The 21571-nt window shown below is 41.5% G+C and overlaps 1 protein-coding gene across 6 annotated transcripts in view; it reads left to right on the top strand.

The window, feature by feature from the left end:
• ELMOD1 (ELMO domain containing 1) overlaps positions 1 to 21571 on the top strand; it is a 50674-nt gene that overhangs the window by 5666 nt on the left and 23437 nt on the right. For 5 of the 6 annotated variants that reach the window (XM_075490996.1, XM_075490992.1, XM_075490993.1 and 2 more), the window contains exon 2: positions 11115 to 11209. In XM_075490996.1, coding sequence (XP_075347111.1) covers positions 11193 to 11209 — 17 coding nt within the window. In that variant the 5' untranslated portion in view covers positions 11115 to 11192. Of the gene's footprint in view, positions 1 to 11114; positions 11210 to 21571 lie in introns of those variants that run through there. The other variant, XM_075490994.1, reaches the window with a different exon arrangement.

Here is a 21571-nt window from a genome sequence, read left to right as displayed (position 1 = left end):
GAATCTGGAGAAAATTTCAGTCTGGATGTTGTGCTATATCATACAGGTTACCCTCTCAAGGATGAGATCAGTTCATATTACTGTATTATGGGTGTACCTGCTGCAAGTGTTCTGGAAACTTGTTCTATTTATTTTCTTTTAGAAGTTTTTCTAACTATCACTTTACACTTATGAGGTAAAGGGTAGGACTATAAAAAATGTGTGCCCCACTATTCTAAGTAGAAAGAGATGCTGAAGGAAGAACACTTTCAGTGTTGCGTTGTGTTAAGAATAAGTGCGTCATGGTAATGCTGTCAATCATCTTGTCCTAGTTTGTATTCTTCCTGGCTCTGCTTTGTTCTTCTTCCCCCTCAGTAATGGTGTTGCAGGAACAGTTCCCAATGGTCTTCATGTCTCTTCTTTCTATTCTCTTCCCACGTTGTCTTCTCCCCTCTTTCCAATTTTCTGCTAGCAAATCTTTGCCAGCATCCTTTTCTGTCTGAGACTGGGCACCTAAAAGAAAGCAAATGCCCGGTAGGACCGAGCAGGAAGTGGCAGAGGGAAGGAGAGCACCATGGCACCTCACGCTTCCCTTGCCACTGACTTTTTTCCTACTTGCTTGAGAAAGGGCATCTTGTGCAATTACCACATAAGGATGGTTCCTGGGCCATGCCTGAAAGTGTGTTTCATAAGTCTTACTTACCAGCTGGTATAACTTTATTGACCTTCAAACCATTCTTTCCATCTTTACCTTTTGCAGATCTTCATCACCTTTTCCTTTGCTTCGTCATGTTAGAGGGGTGTTTGTGTTACTGTGTCCCTCCTTGCTATGAATGTCCCTGTCGCCAAACTCCACCCTAGCTTTCTTTCTCCACTACTTATAGAAGCAGTGCTTGATTTTTGGTGCTGCTTGGAGTTAGCTTAAGCTACAGAAGGATGAAGTGAGCCTTAATACAGTCACTTTTTTACAGTTGTTCATGACCCTTGTTAATAGAAACTAAAATTTGGTAAGATACTTGTGACTCTTCCAAGTCGAAGAGTCAGCTGGTAGCTGCTGGTACATAGGCCTGTCTGAACAACAGATTTGGGAAGATGCCCCTAAAGTGATTTTTTTTTTTTTTTTTTTTTTTTTTTTACACCAAGTTGCCATTCAAAACTTTTCCCTAAAGAAGGGCTTAAACCTGTTTCAACCAAAGTATGGAATTTGCAATATTTATTGCAGAAACTTAAGAAAACCTTCTGGTTTTCATGGGCAAATAAATTACTTCTTCCACTTTTCCTCACCCCAGACATTGGTAAAACCAAAGCAATCTACCCTGCACATGTTCTTCTGGGCAGCAAGTGCATAACCAGAGCTTCCAGCAAGGTCATGTACTTGGAGCTGTCCTGGTTTCCTGCCTCCTGGGATGCAGAACATCTCACCGAGCAGCAAACAAGTGATGAAATAGTAGGCCATGAAGTTTGCAAAAAAACTGCAGTGGGATTTTTAGTCCTCTTGTCTGCAGATTAAGTATGTTGCTCATTTATTGTGGTCCCTCTGCAGACTGCAGGACCGCAGGCAGCTAACAGCTGGTGCATAACACTTGCTGTAGGATGCTTGCAGTTTCACAAACGTGGTGCTTCATGATGTTATCTAACTGGCTTACTGCATGGGAGGTCATTATTCTTGAATCCTGTCTTAGGGAACAATGTGTCTGTAAAATTAAAGAAGGACATGCAGAAACTCTCATGTACCCTACTCTTGCGTGTCTGTCTCGGAGAGCTCTGTGGAAATGTTGTCGCTTGCGTGCCAAAGCAATCTGGATGCAGTGATGGGAAAACTGGGCACCACATGGAGCAATTTTCCATTAGATCTGTATGAATTGTGTCTGACTTTCACCAAGTTCCTGGGTAAATCAATTGCTTTATGCTCCTCTAGCCTGAAAGCTTTGTCTGGCCTTTGTCCTGACACCTCTGGTGTCCTTGTCTTAATTTTTTTTTCTTTGTCAGTTAATAAAATAAATATGAAAGTCCTTAGTTCTACATGCTTTCAGGCTGATGCTCGGTGTGAGGCTGTATTGATCTCATGGCTGAATTAACTCTAACTCTACAAGCAAATATAACAGATGTGGGAAAGGATAGAGCAAGCATCTCTGGTGTAATTCTATTGACACTGCAGATCTGCGTGTGACCCATTGATAGTATGATGTTTCTTCCCCACAAACTACTGCATGTTAGGAATTGGTAGGGCTCTAAAGCAAATCTAGATTTCAGTAAATGTTGGTGGCAAGTGAATACTTCATCTTTGCCTTTTACCTTGTACCCTCTGCTCATCTAGGCAATGAGGTGGAAAGCAAGAAGGGAAGGCAGAAGAGCATCAGTCATTCACTTTTGGAAATAGTAATTTGGGGTTTTTCCCATGGAGCTTCTGCAGTAATTAGTCTGGGAGCTAACCAGGCAGCCTCTTTGAATTTTATGCATCCAGTCTTGTAGGATTTATTCTAAACTTGAAGAAATGTTGCTACAAAGTGTGATGTTTTATTTAGAACAGACTTCCTTGCAGTACAAGCTGTTGTATGGTGTGTCTGGAAACAGAGCAAGTAGGCCAGAAACATTGCACTGCAAGCCCTGTAGGCACACATGAGCCACCCAGATGACGCTGCTGTTCTTCTGGGTGAACTCATCAGTGGTCAAGTGAAAGTTCATGAGAAGTGGCTAAAAATGATAGGCCTTTTTATGATGCATGAAGGGGTGAGGGGGAAGTTGCTGTGGGTTGAAGGCTGTTTTCAAGCATGAGACGTCATTTCTAGCTGATGTATCATCTACTCAGGCCTCTTCTGGATAAAATACACTTTCCTCAATAAGTAAAGTAAGCTTATTAAGGATGGAAACATTATAGACAGAGACAACACTTGAATACTTGAATTCCTGTTGAAGTTAAGCATCTGATTACACTTCCAGAAGTTTGTAGGACTCTGTGGTGTGGAGAGCTTCCTCTGCTTTTTAACTTTGTATTTAGTATTAGAAATAGAATGTACCCAGTGAAGTCTTCACCAGTGACCTGAAGTGACTTTGTATAATTTTGTCCTCAACATCTTTCAACATTGTAATAGAGCAGAGCTAATAGAAATTGGTAAAAAGTAGATTATTGCCACAGTTTTGCAGGCAATATACATGTATACATGTTCTGTATACATGTACCTCTTTGTTGAATTTTTGGGATTTAGTTTGCATTAAAAAGTCAGGTACAGAACCATAGTGTTTTTCTTTTAAAGGGCAGAGATCAACAATGAAGCTTCTACAATGCTGAGTTTTGGGTTGATGTTATCTTCCTCAAACTGTGGGTTATCACTGAGCAAAAATCTACTGAGGAATAGCAGTGTGTAGGCTGAACTGGATGGTGTTAGAGGTAACTTGCCATGTGAGATTTGACGAGTAAGTTGTCTTGAACCCAAATGCAGTCCTACGTTGACTGTCTCTTACAGGTATTGTAAGACCCTCTTGATGCTTCCTTATTTCTGTCTTTTATCTGTGACGCTATTTACCACTTTAAAGAGGCAGTAATGGAGTGAAGTGAAGCGCTAAGTTAGGACTACAGAATTAGAGACTTTCAAAGCACTGTTCTGTGGCTTGGGGGAAGGGTTTTTTTGTGCTCTCCCACCCCTCAAGTCTGCTGTGATTTTAAGCTTTTATTCAGGGCTCTTTCTTTGTATTGCTTAATTGTGTTGTATGTGTTCATGATCACAGGCTTTTTAGACAGGACTAAAATTCAGTGAATTTTGACTTCATGTCTAGCCTTTCCCTCACTCTCTTAGTGAAATACAGAAACATAAAATGTCAATGTGTGATGGAGATTAGGAGAGGAAAAAATCTTATTACCTGTGACAGTGTGACTGAAGTAAAGTCTTGCTTATTAGCGTCATCAATCAAGTGTGACATTTTGTTCCAAGACTTTCTTCTAAAGAACGCTTGAAGTTGAATACAGCCTCGTCTTGGGCACATGGAAATGAAAATACCCTTGTCATGGTTTAACCCCAGCTAGCAACAAAGCACCACAGCCTCTCGCTCACTCCCCCCTGGTGGGATGGGGAAGAGAATCAGAAGAGTAAAAGTGAGAAAACTCCTGGGTTGAGATAAAGATAGTTTAATAGGTAGAGCAAAAGCCACGCACGCAAGCAAAGCAAAGCAAGGAATTCATTCACTCCTTCCCATGGGCAGGCAGGTGTTCAGCCATCTCCAGGAAAGCAGGGCTCCATCACGCGTAACGGTTACTGGGGAAGACAAATGCCATCGCTCCGAATGTTCCCCCCTTCCTTTTTCTTCCTCCAGCTTTATATGCTGAGCATGATGTCATATGGTATGGAATAGCCCTTTGGTCAGTTGGGGTCAGCTGTCCCAGCTGTGCCCCCTCCCAACTTCTTGTGCACCTGGCAGAGCATGGGAAGCTGAAAAGTCCTTGATTTAGGATAAGCACTACTTGACACAGGGATGTTTTAGTTGTTGCTGTCAACACTGTTTTCAGTACAAATCCAAACCATAGCCCCATACTAGCTACTATGAAGAAAATTAACTCTATCCCAGCCAAAACCAGCACACCCTTCTGTACTGAGATGGGAAACTGAGCTCACATAAAACGGGCATCCACTGTTGACCTTTGAGGTGGGTGCTGCTGGTGGCTGCATCTGTTGGTGTCAGGCAAAGCCACTTCTGGGCCAACACAAAGTGCTGTTGAACTGCATGGAACTGGGGTTGGAGGCAACCTGTTCCTGAGGGCCTTTTTGGCAATAGAGCCGTTTCACAGGATGTGTTCTGAGTTGGAGAGGTCTAAGCACTGATCTTGCTATAACATTCAAAGGCCTATACAGAACTATGCTGCATCTGAGATGGTCAAAGATCCTTTTTTTTTTACTGGGTTTTTAAATAAAGACAATTTTTAAGTTATTTTTATTCCACCTTTGGGCATGAACGCAAGTTGGAAGGTGCAAGTAGGTATGCGTCTATTCCATGGGATAGCCTGATAAACAATACTTGCTGAGAATTAGTGTGGCTTGACCAAACTGGGGTCCTAGAGTCATTAGGGTTTTATTTGTATTTGGGGTTTTTGTGTGTTTGATAGTGGCAGGACTCTTGTAGACTCTTATTCTTGAATTGTAGGTCCCTTAAAGTTACTTGTTTATGGTTAAATTGAGTGGTGGAGTCTTTCAGGTGGGAGCGGTGGGGAGAGATGAGGTAGAGGGAGTAATCTTGTTCCATCCTCAAGCTAAACTTGTTTCATGGGAAACACTGCAAATTATACAGTATTTTAGTGAGAAGTTGGTGTCTCTTAAACTGAGGAAATAGCAAGGACTTGGGCACCCTGTCTGTTGTATAGAGTACTACTTGGGTATAACTCAGGATATCTGAGATCTCCCCATAAGAGTGACTGTGGGGGAAGGAGAGAATCAAAGGCTAGAAGGGACCTCAGAGGGTCTCCAGCCCAACCTCCTGCTCACAGCAGGATCAGCTCTGAGGTCAGGCTTCTCAGGGCTTCATTCTGTTGGGGCTTGAAACCTCAGAGGATGGAGACTGCACAACCTCTCTGGGCAACCTGTGCCACTGCCTGACTGTCCTCTTGGAGAAAAATTTTCGCCTTATATCCGGCTGAACCTCTCCTGTTTAGGTTTATGCCTGTTGGTTTTCACCTTCCTTCCCTGCACTGCTGTGAAGAGACCATCTAAGACTTCTTGATGACCTGCCCGTAGGCACTGGAGGTGCTGTTAGGTGCCCCCAAAGCTGTCTCTGCCCTGTGCTGAACAAGCCCATCTCCCCCAGCCTCTCCCTCATCATCTTGGTGGCCTCTGCTTAACTCTCTCCAGTTTATTGGTGTCTTTTGTGTATTGCTGGGGCCCCAAACTAGACAGCATCTAAATGTGGTCCCAAGGGTGCTGAGTAGAGGAAGATAATCCTTTCCCTCAATCTACTTACTGGCTCTGCTTGTGTTCATGGTGCTGTTCAGGGTGCTGTTGTCTGTCTTTGCGTACTGCTGGCTTGCAGCCAGCTTGCTATCCACCAGGGGACATTTCATAATGTATATCAGCTATTCTTCCACTTTCTAATTCTAGTTATTGCACATTGGTGTTCACGATAGAGAAGTATTAACACTCCCATCAGCAAAAAAGAAAAAAAAATACAGTAGCAAAACACTTTTGGTGACATAAGGATCGAGATTGTTGTCCTTCACAAATAAATACACATAGGCTTTTGAGGTGAATGAGGGATAGGTAGCAACCCATAGGATGCTACTGGAAAGAAAAGTTGCAACCTGAAATCAACATCATAATGGTAGTTGGTGGCATTCAGCTCAGAAGAACCTACTTCGAAATTGTAACAACTAAACCTAAAAATAAATGATTTTTTTTTTCTTTCTGCACTCAAGATGACTGATGCAATTACTGCCTTTTATTTCAAACACATGCCTTTTTTTTTTTTTTTTTTTTGTGAGGAGGAAAGTTTGGATGAACTGTAATCTAATGATCCGCATAAACAAAGTCCTATATTCAGCCTGCTCATCTTAATGGTTCTGATGATTTGTCTCTTCAGCACAGCTTTTTCTTTCTTTATAATTAGAATATAAACCTTCTAAAAATGTTTGCAATATGTCAGGTGAGTCATTAGCTTGCAAGACAAACATTGTGAAGAAAACTACCTTGGTTTTATATTTTACTCTGCAAATATGGTGATTTATATTAAATAATACAACTTTTTCTCTCAGCTGTATCTGCAACTTTCTTAAAGACAAATAAAGCAAACCCTCAGCGTCAGATAAAGAAGCGACTTTTCAGGCTCACTCTTGACTTCTTGCAGCCTTCAGCAACTGGTAACCTTTCAGATTGACGTGTGTTTTGTTATATTACTTAAAAGATCATAAAGAGCCACAAGAATCCAAATAGTTGATGTTTATTTAAGGAAAGCATCATTTATATTTTGAGACAGATCTTGCAATAGTATCACTGTTCTATGTGTTTGTAGTAGTACTGCCTCTCTTCCAAGAAAAGCTGCAGCTAGTTTTAGGAGGGGAAACTCCTGTCTGGTTTAAGATAAACTGGATGAAACAATTGGCAGTGAATGGGTACATGGGTGTGTTGTGGGAGGGAGGAGGAGGTTGATTTGTGGAAGTGGTACAGTATGGGATAAAATCCTGTAAGCTGAGAAACTCGAGCGTATGGGAGATCCAAACTGCATACTTGCTCAGTCATCCTCAATCTAGAGCCTTAGAACGTGAGTCTCTTTGTGCCAAAGAGCAAACTTTAAACATTGGGCCAAGAGGTTTCCAGCAGTGGATCTGTGTTATTGGTGTAAGCTACTTCTAGGGAATTAATGAAAGATAGCTAACAAAGTCAAACCTACTTGTCTTTAGGCTTACTCCAGCTGCATGACTTAAAATTAGAAAAGGCTGAAAAACTGCTTACAAAAGGAGAAGAGGGGAAGTATTTTGCAGGTTCCTCAGTGAGAAAATGTGAGTGTGTGTAGCTTAAAGCTGGAACACTTTCGTAGGCTGCAGGAAAAACACAGCTGCAAGTTCACATGAGTGAAACCATGTAAAAGCGCAAACTCAGGCTCTCAGAGGGGTGGGTGGTGTGGCCAACGGGCGGCTCCCCACTGAGTACCTGCTGGCTCTGGGCGTCCTGCTACGAGTCTGGCACTTCCTGACAAAAGTGGTATTTCAAAAGTTGAGTCTTCAGAAACTTGTATTTCAGTCTCCCCAAATCCATAACTGCTGTCAACTTCTCAACTAAATCGTATAATTGTTGTGCTCATTCTTTCAACAAGCTCACAAACACTCATTACCCTGATTATCTATCACATGTAGAAATCTTTCTCATATGTGTCTTTCTTTCCCACAACTGGACCCTGAAAGCCTTCCTGATCTGCAGACATTCAACTTGCTGAGGAAACTCTTCCCTTGAGAAAACAGAAGGCTCTAAGTCAAGTCCCTCTCCCTGACCACAAATGCTTCCCCCCCACCCCCACCAAGTACACCTAATGGCAATTGACTGAAACTTTTTGGGCAAACTCTGAAGTGATGTAAGTGTTGCCCAAAGCTATAGCTGCTGCTCTTGTTCACTGAGATGCTGTAACAACTTTACAGGAGATAAAATAGAGTACTAGTTTATTTTGTATGGGATTTTGTTTCTTTTTTCACTTAAAAGAAATCTATTACATTTTGAGAGGAAAAGAGGTTGGCAGAAATTAGGTCTTGTGGCTCTACAGGTCTATGAATAGTTGAACTTACTCAGCTGTGAATTGTGGTAACAATCTTTTTGAAGAGTTTAAACACTGTTTTTTTTCCACAGAAAATCTTTACTGAACTCCCCTAGAGGATCACTTACGGAGGTATATGGAAATGGGGAATGCTGCCTTCCAGTCCTACTTTTTTGAAGATGACTGTAAATTCTCACCTCCTGATGTGGCTCCCCAGTCTAGCCTGGATGTCAATAGCTTAATGCCATGTGTATGTGTGTCCACATAAGTGAATTGTTGCAAGAATTGCAGAGCATGGCATTAATTTCTATCCCTGTACTTAGCAGATAGCAGCATTTACAAAGCCTGTCTGCCAGACATTAAAGTAAACTTTTTACCTTATGAACCAAGACTGCAGCCTAGATTCTCTGTACTTTTGTTTGTGCTCGAAGTCTTGCCTCTAGGTCTTGAAAATCTTCTTGGTAGAGTCAGGTGGAACTTCATTGCTTTGTGCTCCAGTGGAGGAAACTGCTTTTGAGGCCATAGCCTTTCTGTTAACCTGGTTACGGGCTGCGTCTGTGCTGTAGGGGACTAGCTGTTGAAGCCTGCAGGGTGAACTGTTCCTCTCCAAGCTGGAGGGCTTTCATGTTGACTTTTGGGGCATCAGGACTTCAACTGTAAAGTTGTTCTGGTGACTTTTCTGGTGACCCACCCCCTTTTAATTAAAAGAGAGAGAGCAAGGAGAATTATTCTTGTAATTCCAAGGGTAGGCTTTTAAAGAGATCCAAAATTGTCACTTTTAACCATGTGTAATGCTTGTTATGTCACTTAAATATGCTTTTTCTTTGCAACCAGTGACCTTCCTTTGAGTTTAGCTTTCTAAGTAGAAGGCAGAGGTTTATGAACAGCAATGTTGACTTCTTAAAATACAGTTTTTGAAACAGTCTAATTTTTAATGAACATTCCAAATTAATTTATAATCAGCTGTAGCTGGTAACTGTTCTTGAAGGGAGAGTATCTTGATGCTCCTACCATGCCACACTTGGATGAGCCCGTTCTGGAGTTCAGGCAAGTGGAACTTCTCTTCCCTTTAAAGCAGTAGTAAAGAAGCAGCATCATTTTCAGCAAGGACCTTGATCAGAATCAAGAAGGAGCTGACCTCAGAGGCTGAGGCCAGCACACACTTTTAGAGGAGGTTGATTTGACAGCTCCTGGCACTTCTGGCGTGTTCCTTACACTGCTGCCCTTATGGGTCAAATATCGTGGTGAAGCTTCCTTTGTTCGAGTTGATGCTAAAAAGCTGAGACTCAGCTGTGAGAATCTTTCACAAACTATATTTTTTAAACAGCAAATTATTAGACTGGAGAAGGGGAGCAGGTTACATCCCCTCCAGTTTTTGCCTGTCTCCTGTGCTCCCTGTGCTTGCTGTCGTCGAAGACCTATCAAAAGCTGTAGCAGGAAGTGTTAGGAGCCTGCCTACTGTGTTCATTAATGAACCAGAGTTTGATGTTAGCATCTCTCTGCCCTTGCAAGCAGGTGTCACTGCAGCCAGCGACAATTACAGTGGTATTCAGGGGACAGCAACATGATTCAGCCAGTCAAAACCAATATAAATGAATGAAGCTTTCACCGTTCAGGGATTATATATTTTTAGCAAGCTGTATGTGATGTAATCCAACAAGATAGCTGTGTTTTTCTGAACTTAAATGGTTGTTCTGTTCTGTCAGCAGGCAACAGCATAATGTAAAACTTACAAGTTACAAAAGGGAAAAAATGTGAGAACAAGGTAGGGTAAGAAGATTTTTATCCTATCAGTGCTGTTAGGTGCTGCAAAAGAAAATAGATTTGAGATTCTCTAGATTTTTAACTTTGTGACAAAAGAGGCCAGACTTTGATGGCCTTCAGGTACTTTCCAGCATGCTGCATGCAGTGCTAATGAAAAATGGGCTCTTAAATGATTTCTTAACAGCACAGCTTTCATTCAGGCCTTCCTTTGTGTGTGGTTTGTAGTAGTACAGAGCTTGAAGGTGTGGTCTTGTTCCCTTTAAGTCTTGGATTAAGCTGTCCCAATAGCAGATGTGTAACAGTACTCTGTTTTCTGGCAGCGAGTAAAGATGTTTTATTGGCCCTTTACAGGATATGAAGTAATGTGAGAAGTCTGCCTCTCCTAGTCAAATATCGCTTGTTTGTGAATACTCCATTTTAGAAACCTGAAGTAAAGAGGTGGTGACTGGGGAGACTCTGCAGTACATGGGCAGGGTTATATTTATGACATTTCTTCCCGAATTCTTCCTGTTCTCCTCTACTGGAATAAAATGGTAATCATAATGAGAATTAACTGTAGGACACCAGATCTCAGAATGGATGGGCAACCTGGCCAACTGTATCTATTTTAAGATGACATATGTATCATTTAATAAAGTTGGTCACCAGGAAAGTTGATTACCTGACATCTCGTATGGTGAATTAAATCAGGACCCAGTAGTAGTTCTTTGCTTACATGCTACTTTTACCCGAGGTCTCCAAGTGCTGTTGCAAATTCTGGGGAACAGAGGGCTTTTAACAGCACAGCAAGCCAAGTGTCTCTTGAAACTGCCGCTTGGAAGCTGCTGTGAACCAGACAGATGTTTGAAGAACACAAGAAGTGTTTGAAATTGTCTAGATTTTTCTTCAAGCTTTCTCACTTAATTCTGTACTCTTATTCAAATTTTTGACTTTCTGAAAAGAGACATGGATAGTATAGTCTGGTCAAAGTGTGTGCTCAGGCTGAAGAGTGTGAACAAATTATGATTTTTCACTTTGTTTTTATTGACATGAGATTTCTTAACATCTTTCCCATGTATTTCCATAGATGTTTGTTTCAAGAGCGATTTAGAAAACTGAAGTACCACTTCTTTTGCTCTGTTAGTAAATACCTCTCAATTCTATTTCTACAGCACTGGTATTGCCTGCAAAGAAGAGGTCATTAGTGATCAATAGATTACGGCTACAGCAACACAAACCAAACCATCACCATGAAACACTTCCTGAGGTAACTGTTCTGTATCTTTTCAAGTGTTAAATTATTCTAATTACTTCTGTGCTGCAGTGAGTTAAGTGTTTTAGCTGTTACCAGTAGTACAGAAGGTGTAAACTAGTTTATACTAGATTGCTTTCTGTTCACCTAGATTTCACTAATTAATTAAAGCTGTTTTAATTTAAAATTTCCTTTCCAGTTCTTTATAGAAGCAAAGAATGTGGGAACTGTCTTATGGGATTGGAGCAGTGATGCATGAAATCAGTAGTGCCTGATATGTCCGGGAAAATAGGAGAAACAGTAACATAGAACGATGTTTGACAAATGTTGGGTTTTTTCATTCCCATTCTTATCTGCTGTCTGGATTTTTGGAGTGTTACTTGTGAAAGCAGAGAAGGGGAGATGCTTGGTGAAGATGTGCAAATGTTTTTGAAGCCAATTGTGCTCAATTTGGGGAGAAATGTCTATTACTTGCTCCTATGTATGACTTGCAGTTGTTTCTCTACTTGCAGACACCAGCTGTAGGTGCAGAAAGCCTGTGTCGTCTTTGTTCTGTAGTCAGTGGAGAGAGTTGAGCACTCCCAGAAACTAATACAGATCAAGAGCTTAATTTGTGTATAAAGCAAAGAAATCATATTCTGCCTGGATAGGAAAAACCTATTCAAGAGGGCTGAAACATATGCTTCTGTATTGAGCATCTGTCACTATATTTTTCTCTCTTTTTAGACTGTTTATAGCAAAGAATCTTATACACTATGGATATCAGCATCATTACCTCTAGGCTGATCATCTGTAATGATTTTGCTGCCAAGCCAGCCTTGGCTTAAGCATTTCTGTGGAACGTTTGGGTCGGTTTCCTCAGGTATCTTGAGCCAGCTGCAAAAGGACTCTGTAAGCAGGACATACACAGCTTAAAAGTATAAAGCAATTATTTGTTTGCTACCACCCACAAAAGACAGCTAAGATTTAATGAGCCTTTAGGGTAAGCATTAGTGTGCTCACCGCCCTGATAGGCACCAGTGAGGAGGGAAAGGATTGGCCCCTGCAGCTCTGTGGCACTGATCCTGGATGGTCCCAAGTCTTCCACCAACTCCATTGATACTGGTCCAGTGACCTGATGGTTAACAACTAGCCTGGCTAACATCCCTGTGGTGCTTTTTCCCTTTACAATTTTATAACACCCCATGTTAGAGCCTTCCTTCTTGGATCCTGCTAATGATTTCCATCTCAGCAATCCTACCTCTAATTTTTACCTCTCTTTCTCTGTACAGACTTGCCTAGCAGTCTGGCCCAAGGTCACAAATTGGTGTCATATGGGATCTGGGCCATGAATCCCACTTAAATGGGACTCTACCATCCTGTGGGTGGGGTGGGAGCCTCCAGCTGGGGTCACAGAGGGTGTTGCAGCTTGCCCCCTTAATGGCCTTGTATCTTTTGAGCATAATGTAATTTTGCTCCCTCCTGATGGAGAAGCTGAGCTGCTGACAACTTCAAAGCTGCCAGCTCTTCCCTGACTACAGTAAACACTTTGCTTCTCTCTTTAAACTGCCTGTTCTGTCCTCCTTTGGCTGTCCTGGCCTCTTGGTGTTTTTTCCGTGTTGGAGAAAGTGTGCTGTTTTGAATATTTGGGTTCCTGAGGCTGTCTTGAAGAAACTACCTCCTACTTCTTTTCATTTCTAAAGTCAGCAAATCCTATAAGGTTTGAGAAGTCGTGATGGTTTTAGTTTCTCTTAAGTAGCCAAGGTAGAACTTCTGAAAAGCAATTGCTTATCTAAATAGCACAGTTTAGGACTTTGTTATGGAAAATCTAGTGTTCCAAATGCTGAACAGAAAGTCAGATTCGGGGCAGCGGGGGGGAGGGAATACAGAGCACCTCAAATAGGAAAACACTGTTGAAACAGGAAAGCTATTCTGTTTACTTACAAGCATCTGGATTTTCTTACTTTATGTTAATCCTTTGACATGAACTGATATGAGTAGTATACTCCTCATGTTTTGTAAATATAGAAGAAATACGGGGAGATTAAGAAATAAACTGGGGTCATCCTCCAAGAAAAGCACTTACTGGGGATAGTCAGTTCTGTTGTATGTGTTGTGGTTGCAGGTTTGTATGATAGAGAATAAGGCAGTAAAGTTTGGAGCTGCAGGGAGATCTATGTGCAAGACAAGGATATTAAGCCTTCCAGCTTGGAAATCAGCTGGAAAATAAACAAGTTAATGTACATTGTGTCCCTTAGTGTTTGTCCGTTACCAGTAGCAGCAGCCGTCCAGGAGCTTGCTAAAAGCATCCTTAACTGTTTGTGAAGATCAAATGCAGGGCTAAATGTGGTGTACTGATGGTGAGGACTGCTCAGTGGCACAGTGTTTTCCTTGTTGCACAACATGGAGCAGACACCGGACTAGGTTATCTAGGTTATCTATCACATAGGTTATCTCTGTGTTTAAAACCAATGAGTTTAGTTAAGTCTACACAAACTTCAGGTCATCTTGTTGACTGCAACATAGAAAATCCCATAAAACAGATGGGGAGAAGAGCAGGGCTTTCATCTGTAAAGTTAAGATAACCTCAACTGCTCTCTCTGAGTAATGATAGTAGTTTACCTGCAGCAACTTCATGCAGCAGATATACACCTGGAGACCCAAGGAGCACTTTCAACAGTAGCTTTCAAATCCAGCTTGTTGTAAGAGAAGAGTCTCACCTGTAGGCAGATGCCACTCCGCTCTGAGTTAGGTTTGTGTACTGGAGGCATGCTATAGTCTCTGCTGCTACTATCAAAGGGCAAGTCTGCATATGCTGCATCAGGGCTGTTTGATTGCTACTGGAGTTTGTCTTCTAAACAAAATACTGCACATGTGAGTACAGATAACAAGGAATTAGTGTAACTTGCATGCTGCTTTTGCTGTGCCTACTGTTCATCTGTTAGACCATTGACACGGCTTTTTATAACCAGCTTGATATTTCCTGTCTGTCTTTTGACATACTGATATTAAATACAAAATAGACTGAACTGTCTTTTATCCTCAGACCTTTCCATTTAAGATGCCCTGTTTAGTCTTCAGCCATTCTGTGATTCTGTGGTTAGTGAGGTCAAAAGACAGCTCTGGAAATCAAGTCCAACCCCCTTGGTCAAAGCAGGTTGCACAGGGCTGTGTCCAGTCACATTTTGAACATCTCCAAGGATGGAGACTCTGCAGCTTCTCTGAAGAACCTGTTCCAATTGTTTGACCCCTACAATTTAAAAACAGTAACAAAACAAAACCAAAAAATGACCCTTATGTTTAAATGTAATTTCTGCATTTCTGTCTGTGCCTATTGCCTCTTGTCCTGTCAGTGGGCACCACTGAGAAGAGTCTGGCTTAGTCATCTTTACTACCCCCATCAGGTATTACCCCCTCAGTACAGGAAAGACATGGACCTGTTGGAGCAGGTCCAGAGGAGGGCCACAAAAATGATCAGAGGGATGGAACACCTTTCCTATGAGGACAGGCTGAGAGAGTTCGGGTTGTTCAGCCTGGAGAAGAGAAGGCTCCAGGGAGACCTTATTTCAGCCTTTCAATACTTAAAGGGAGCTTATAAGAAAGATTAGGACAGACTTTTTAGTAGGGCCTGTAGCGATAGGACAAGGGGTAGTGGTTTTAAACTAAAAGAGGGTACATCCAGACTAGATTTAAGGAAGAAATGTCTTACGATGAGGGTGGTGAAACAGTGGAACAGGTTGCCCAGGGAGGTGGTAGATGCCCCATCCCTGGAAACATTCAAGGTCAGGTTGGATGGGGCTCTGAGCAACCTGATCTAGTTGAAGATGTCCCTGCTCATTGCAGGGGGCGTTGGACTAGATGACCTTTAAAGGTCCCTTCCAAACTGTTCTATGATTTATGCACATAGATAAGGTCCCCCTGAGCCCCTAGCTCTCAGTCTGTCCTTCTATGACAGATGCTCCAGTCCCTTAATCACCTTCATGGCACACTGTTGGACTCTTTCCAGTATGTCCATGTCTCTCTAGTACTGGGGAGCCCAGCCCTGCACACAGCACTCCAGATGTGTCTTACTGGGGCTGAGTATAGAGTATGATCAGTATGATCCACAAATATATGGAGATTTAAGGGCCTCACATGAAAGGCAATGGAAAAGGTAAAACTTTGAATGTTGACTGCTCTTCCACAATTGAAGCAATTGCTTAGTTTTGTACAAGTAATGCTTGTACATCCTCATATTTAAAGGAAGTAAAAAGATGTTTGCTTCATGCCATTGAGAACACTGGCTAAACTACATTTTACGTGAAGGTGATTAATTTGTTCCTACTGGTATTTAAAACAACAGCAAGTCTGCAATATCCCTTTAAAAACTTATAATGTTTTATTGGTTTTGACGTGTGTGTTTACTTGAGGTGTGGGGTGGGTGGTTTGGTTTTGAGGGTTTTTTGTTTGTTTGTGTGTGGTTTTTCTCTTTAAGACATACTTTGAAAGGTAGACTTTACCTGTGGCAAAATGGCTCGACTGAAGTTACCTATCTTTGCTAACAGTTACCATCTCTACTTTAACTGGAAAGTGAAATTGTCGTTGTAAAAGTAACTTAAAAAATGTGTCTTATAGTACATTTCTAATACAAAGTTCAGCCATTGAATGAGATGATAATTAAAAAGATACATGTTGTGGTGCCATGTAGTAAGACTGCCTTTAATAAACTGAAGTCCTGTAGCATTTGAACAGTTGCAAAACTTCAAAATAAGTCCTAAATTGAGTCGGTTGCTTGTGCAGTCTCATTTCTCCATCTGAATTACTTCCTCTATTCCTGCCTTTCCCAGGACTGTATTGCACATCTGAATAGCGAAGAAAGGGGCCGTGCTTACACAAACAGTGGCTACTTTGACATCTAGATCTTTTATAAGAATATAATTTTTTTAGACTGGGGGATCCTTAATGTAACAGAAGTTCATCTCTGGCTTTTCATCTACCTGCTTTCAACAGCTGCTGCTTTCCAGTGGAAGGAGAAGCTTTATTTAAACAGACAGTCCAGTGCTTGGAATAACACTAAATCCCTACATTTAGGGGAGTGCTGTTGGCCAGTAAACTACAGGACTCTTATGCTCATCTCGCTAATCCAAGGTGATGTCTAAATGAAAATAGCTATTCTAGATTTCTTCTCTTTCTCAGCTTGCTTTAGTATGAATTATTCCTAAAGTCTGAAATATCACTTATGAAATAATAAAACTGTTTCTCAGTGAAATACTTAATCTTTCAGTGCTTTCCTTTTTTGTAAAGGGGTTTTGAGGAGTCTGTCAGTGCCACTTCCTCTTTGACTGTAACTTATCTTAAACATCTGAAATAATAACCTGGAGAACCAACTGTAGCAGACACTTAAGGTTTTTCAGTAAATCCTAGAAACTTGACACCTTCTCTTGATCTACTGCAAAACAGTCTGTAAGCACTAGCAGATTTTAAGTGTAAGTTCTGTCTTACTGGAGCCACATCAGATAAAATGAAAATCAAGTCAGCAAAAAGCAAGAGCAGGGAAAGTGTGGAAAGCTGCTTTTAAAAACTACTCTTATGTCTTCCTTAGTTGCCATGGTGACTTGCTTTCATGTCTAAATGGAGAGATGAGGTGGATTTCAGTTGTCAAGTCTGCAAAAGCACAGACAGAACCAAGTTTCTTGTGTTTTAAAGGAGCTAATAGCAGGTTTGCCTATGGCAGAAACAGTGATTGGTACACTACTTCTTGGTTGATCTTGTATACAAACTGTAAGTTATACAAATAAACCCAAGACAGTCAAGTTAATTAGCTCCTAACAGGGTAGTATCACTTGCTTACCTATTTGGACAGCTCGTCATCCATAACTATCTTGTGTGTCCTTGATTTCTCAAGCTGTAATCGGAATTCTCAAGAAGGAAATGTTGATGTGTAACACTTTCTTCTCTGAGCTGAGTATGTCCTTCAGGAAAAATAGTTGTGTAAGAGTCTTTCCTATCCATAGGATGTAAAACAGTACATACAGGAAAGAAAATGATGTGTAAGTAGATTCAGTGACTTTTATTTCATTCTTTTAAACTAGTGGGTTGGGGGGATTGTTCGGTTTTGGTTTTCGCTTGCTTTTTTTCCCCCCAGTTTTAAGTCCAGTCACTAGTATTGGGCATTTAGTTGAAGTTTTCATTTTACCCAAAGTATTTGTTCTGTATGTTATTAGCTCTGAAAATACTAAGGTTCTGAAAGTACCAGGGGGAGGCAATAAGCACCTTCTATTTTATTAGTTTCAAAAATGTTGCACAGTAATTAATCTCTACTTCCCTTCATGTCAGTGAAATATCGCATGTTGTATTAGACATACATCTTGCTATTTAGGTGAACATACCTCACACAGGAAAGAGCTTCACAGAAATATTAGACAACTTTGGAAACCTTTGCTCAATTTTGCTCCTGCCTGTTTAGCATGGAGAAGGCTGGCTAGAGCCAGTCAACTTTAAATAAAAAGCCAGATTTCATGAAAATGTGATGCCGTACTGTCATTGGAGAGAGATGTAAATTCTAATAACCATCACATGTGCCATTCCCATCACACTGATCCACATCACCTGGGCTAGTTGAGGGCAAACCTTGAGACCCCTTGTTGAGAACCACTTCTGTCCTTCCCTTTGCAATGTCAGGGTGTGGAACAACATGCTCGGTTCTTTCTGCTTCTTGCTGCCATGTGCTTTCTTACCCCAGGCAGAGCAGCACGTGCTGTGGAGAATAGAAGTGCTGTAACTGCAGCAGTGGTACCCCTACTTTGTGCTCTTTTTGGCTCTAAATTTCTGTGTGTCTTGCAAGGATCCTAGCAATTGTAGAACCCCCTTTCTTCATCCCCTCCCTCATGGAAAAGAGCTCTCAGAATCTCTGCTGAGCCCTGTTATTACTGGTATAGACTGGTTGCTTGCTTGGATTTGCAGCATTCCTGATAGTCCTTGCAAGGTACTGGCTGCCTGATTTCTTTTTTTTGGTTGAAGGTTTCTTTGGTTAGATCTGAGAAGTAGGGTGACATACAGCAGGGAAGATAAGAAAGAGTTAAAAGTAGAAGAGCAAGGAAGAAGGAGAGGTGAAATAGATGCATATACCAGCCCTTAACTGATGTTTGCTAATTATACAGAAGAAAACTTTACATTTCTATGGCATTTCAGGCTATTGTGGTGGTAGCTTTATGCACTGGGTAGTATTCCATAAGTCTCTTCCTGACATGCAAGGGAAGACTTACTCATTTCAGAATGTTTTGTTGTTTTGACTTTTTTTTTTTTCTTGGAACCCAAGTACGAGTACATTTTTCTGTAGCAGTGACTTCAGAGTTTAGTGACCCTTTCTGTGAGCCAAGTTGGTATTGCTCAGGAGCTAACAGGGAGCTTCTGATGTCCAAGTGATTGGCATCAGTGACTGGGAATGTGTAACCCTGACTTCTCATGGGAGGATGGCTGCATGTGTTTCCACTTATACAGCATCCTTGGCAAGGGAGCTGCCTGCTGATTAGGCCTGTGCACATCAGCATCTTATTATGCAGATTTTTCTTTGTTTTACCCAAATAAATGTTCATATGAACTCTTGTAATGCACTTTGCATGTATAAACACAAATCTGTAGGTCTGTACAGCTGCATGTAATACAGGAGGAGGAGAAGGAGCTTGTATCAGGATGGGGAAGAGTAGAGTGCAAGCCTCTGAGGAACACCTTCATTTCTGTAATACTTCTGTTCTTAAAGTTCACCTCAGGATCTGAAGTATCACTGTACATGACTACACAAACTGCTAGTGAAGCACACTATTTTCTGTGCTGAGAAAACCTTCAAAGGCAAACAGGAAAAAAAATGCAGAAGAGATTGAGTAGATAGGAGGTTTGGAATCAGACTCTAAAACGAACCAGAAGCTAGTGCCACCGTGCCATAGTCAGACGCATGGCTCATGCTACACTTGTGTGTGGGTTCTTGTTCATGATACTCCACGTTTTGTTTTATAGCTGCCAGTGTCTCCACTTAGCTTATGTGAACTGAAGTGCATAGCAGCTAAAATAAAACTTGTCTTATTTAATCACTAGTGTGCTTTTATTACAGGACTTCTGCAAGCAAGAATCCCCTTTTATAAAGAACAACCCCTTGAAACCAAAATTGTGTTACTCTTTATGCCGTTCATGTTACAAACAGAAGATTTCAACTGTTGTAAGCTTGAGATGGCTGAGTAGTAGAAAATTGAAGGTATCCACAAAGGCTAACTTTATTCTATAAGCTACCTAGTGAAAACTAGTGTTTGTCTGCTTTATTAGTAATAGCTGCTAAGTATATTTTAGTGAATCACAGATGTAGTGTTTGTGTGCTGTAGTGACATTTTTTTAGTAGATGCATTTTTTAGTTAATGTTTGTGCAAACCATAGCCAAAGCAAAACTTCAGTGTCAAAGGTGGTTCCAACCATGGAAGATCACAGCTCTATCCCTTTTAGAGTTTTTCCTTTGATTTGTAAATCTGTCATTAAGCCTAAAGGCAGCAATGTATAAATCAAATGCACCTAACAACCACTTTCTACGCCCCCCCCCCCCCCCCCCCCCCGAACTTTCTTAAAGCAGGTGTGGTTTTTGTGGGAGCTACCTTGCTCATTAGAAGGAAATCTTTTCATATGGGTTGTTAACATGAAGTTAAGTGAGTCTTTCCTCCCTTCTTTCCATATAAATGAGTTCTTTGGGTAGTGAGTTGCTCTAACAGAGACCTAACCTTTGGAAACAAAGCAGGCCAAAAGAAGGCAAGTTTAATGTCTACTGCAAATGTATGGTGAAAGCCCAGAACTTTGTTTTACTACTCTCCACCTTCCAGTCTGGCATTAATCTCTTGTATTAATTTCTCTGGGCGTGCAGCCTGAGTACAGAGCTAGGCTGTGCTGAGGAGGCTGAGGGATGGCTATAGGTTGTGTTTTGGATTGTTCAGGGATGGTAGACTAGTGAAATCTGTGAAGGTTGATATCAAATGTCTACTGGAAAACCAAAATGCCCAGTGTTAGCCTGTGGATTTTTTCAAGCCACTGTTAAAGGTTGCAGTTGAAGGCATTAGTTGACTTTGACTCTTTAACTGACACTTCTGACTGTTGGAAACTTAAGGAATGTCTGCTTGGCTGATGATGGATTTGCCTCCTGATAACTGGTCTTGTTCTTAATACTGAAGGCCATCACCTGCTCTGTGAAGCACGTATGAACTCCTCACAGTAGTGTGTTCTGGCACATCTTGGGGGGGACGACACCCAAATATTTCAGTGTCAGCAGCTGAAACTTTTTTACTTGTCTAAAACTCTGTTCCAGCGTGGGAGTGATTCCTCGCTCTCTAGGTTTCACTTTGTATCAAAAATAGAGGCCTCCTGTTGCATAAAGACAAGGGGGTTGCCGCATGCAGGCGTTTGGGAATGTTAAGTGAATTAACTGAAAGTGTGAAGATAAAGTGGATGCTTTTAAAGCATGTTAAATACGTGTGTGGATGCTCTCTGTTTAGACATAAAATGGCTTTAGTTCCCTTAGCTTAATCCTGCTTCAAAGAGGATTGAGCTAAAGTGAATATAAAGCAGATTAAACTCCTGTGTGGACATTAACATGAGTTAACTTACCTTCCCTTCCCTGAATGTCCTTCTACACCATGCTCTTCAGGATGTTTTAGGAAGTGATGGAGCTCTTCAAGCTTTGTTGAAGCTATAACTGATTTGAGTATCTGGAATTCAGTCTTTCAGAATAACCGGCACACTCCATTGAAAAGGATAATACAGAGTCTCCTAACAAATAACTGTCCTTTGAAAGCATCAGCAGCATGTGGAGGAGATAGTGGGCTAATGATGAATACGCATACACACAGGCTTAGAACATAAGGGACCGAATTATTTTTGACCATTTAATGGCAAGCTAGCATATCAAACCTGTATTGATGTTTTCCCATAATATAATTGTAAAATATAATTACAGAGAGGCTGAGGTTGGAAGGGACCTCTGGAGGTCATCTAGACCACCCCCTGCCCTGCTCTAGCAGGGCCAGCTGGAGCCAGTTGCCCAGGACCATGTCCAGATGGCAATGTTCCTGTTGTCAGGTCTCTGCAATTTGCCTTTTCTGAGATGTGCTTCTGAACCCAGAGACCCTGTGTGGATCCTGCCCCACCTCAAGTCCTGGTGCACCCCATGGGGGTTGACAGTTGGGTAACATGGCAAGATGTGTGCCTTCATAGCCGTAGAAACAAGAAAGCTAAATTGTCATCCAGTCAGGGCTTAAAAAACTCTGAGGAAGGAGACTGCGCAGCCTCTCTGAGCAACCTGTGCCACTACCTGACTGTCCTCATGGGGGAAAAAGCTTTTCCTTATATCTAGGCTAAGCCTCTTATGTTTCTGCTTATGGCTGTTGTCCC

Source organism: Mycteria americana, chromosome 1, assembly GCF_035582795.1.
Source record: "Mycteria americana isolate JAX WOST 10 ecotype Jacksonville Zoo and Gardens chromosome 1, USCA_MyAme_1.0, whole genome shotgun sequence".
Classification (NCBI taxonomy): Eukaryota; Metazoa; Chordata; class Aves; order Ciconiiformes; family Ciconiidae; genus Mycteria; species Mycteria americana.
The sequence above is the reverse complement of the archived record's forward strand: the minus strand, read 5'-3'. Positions and strand labels throughout refer to the sequence as shown.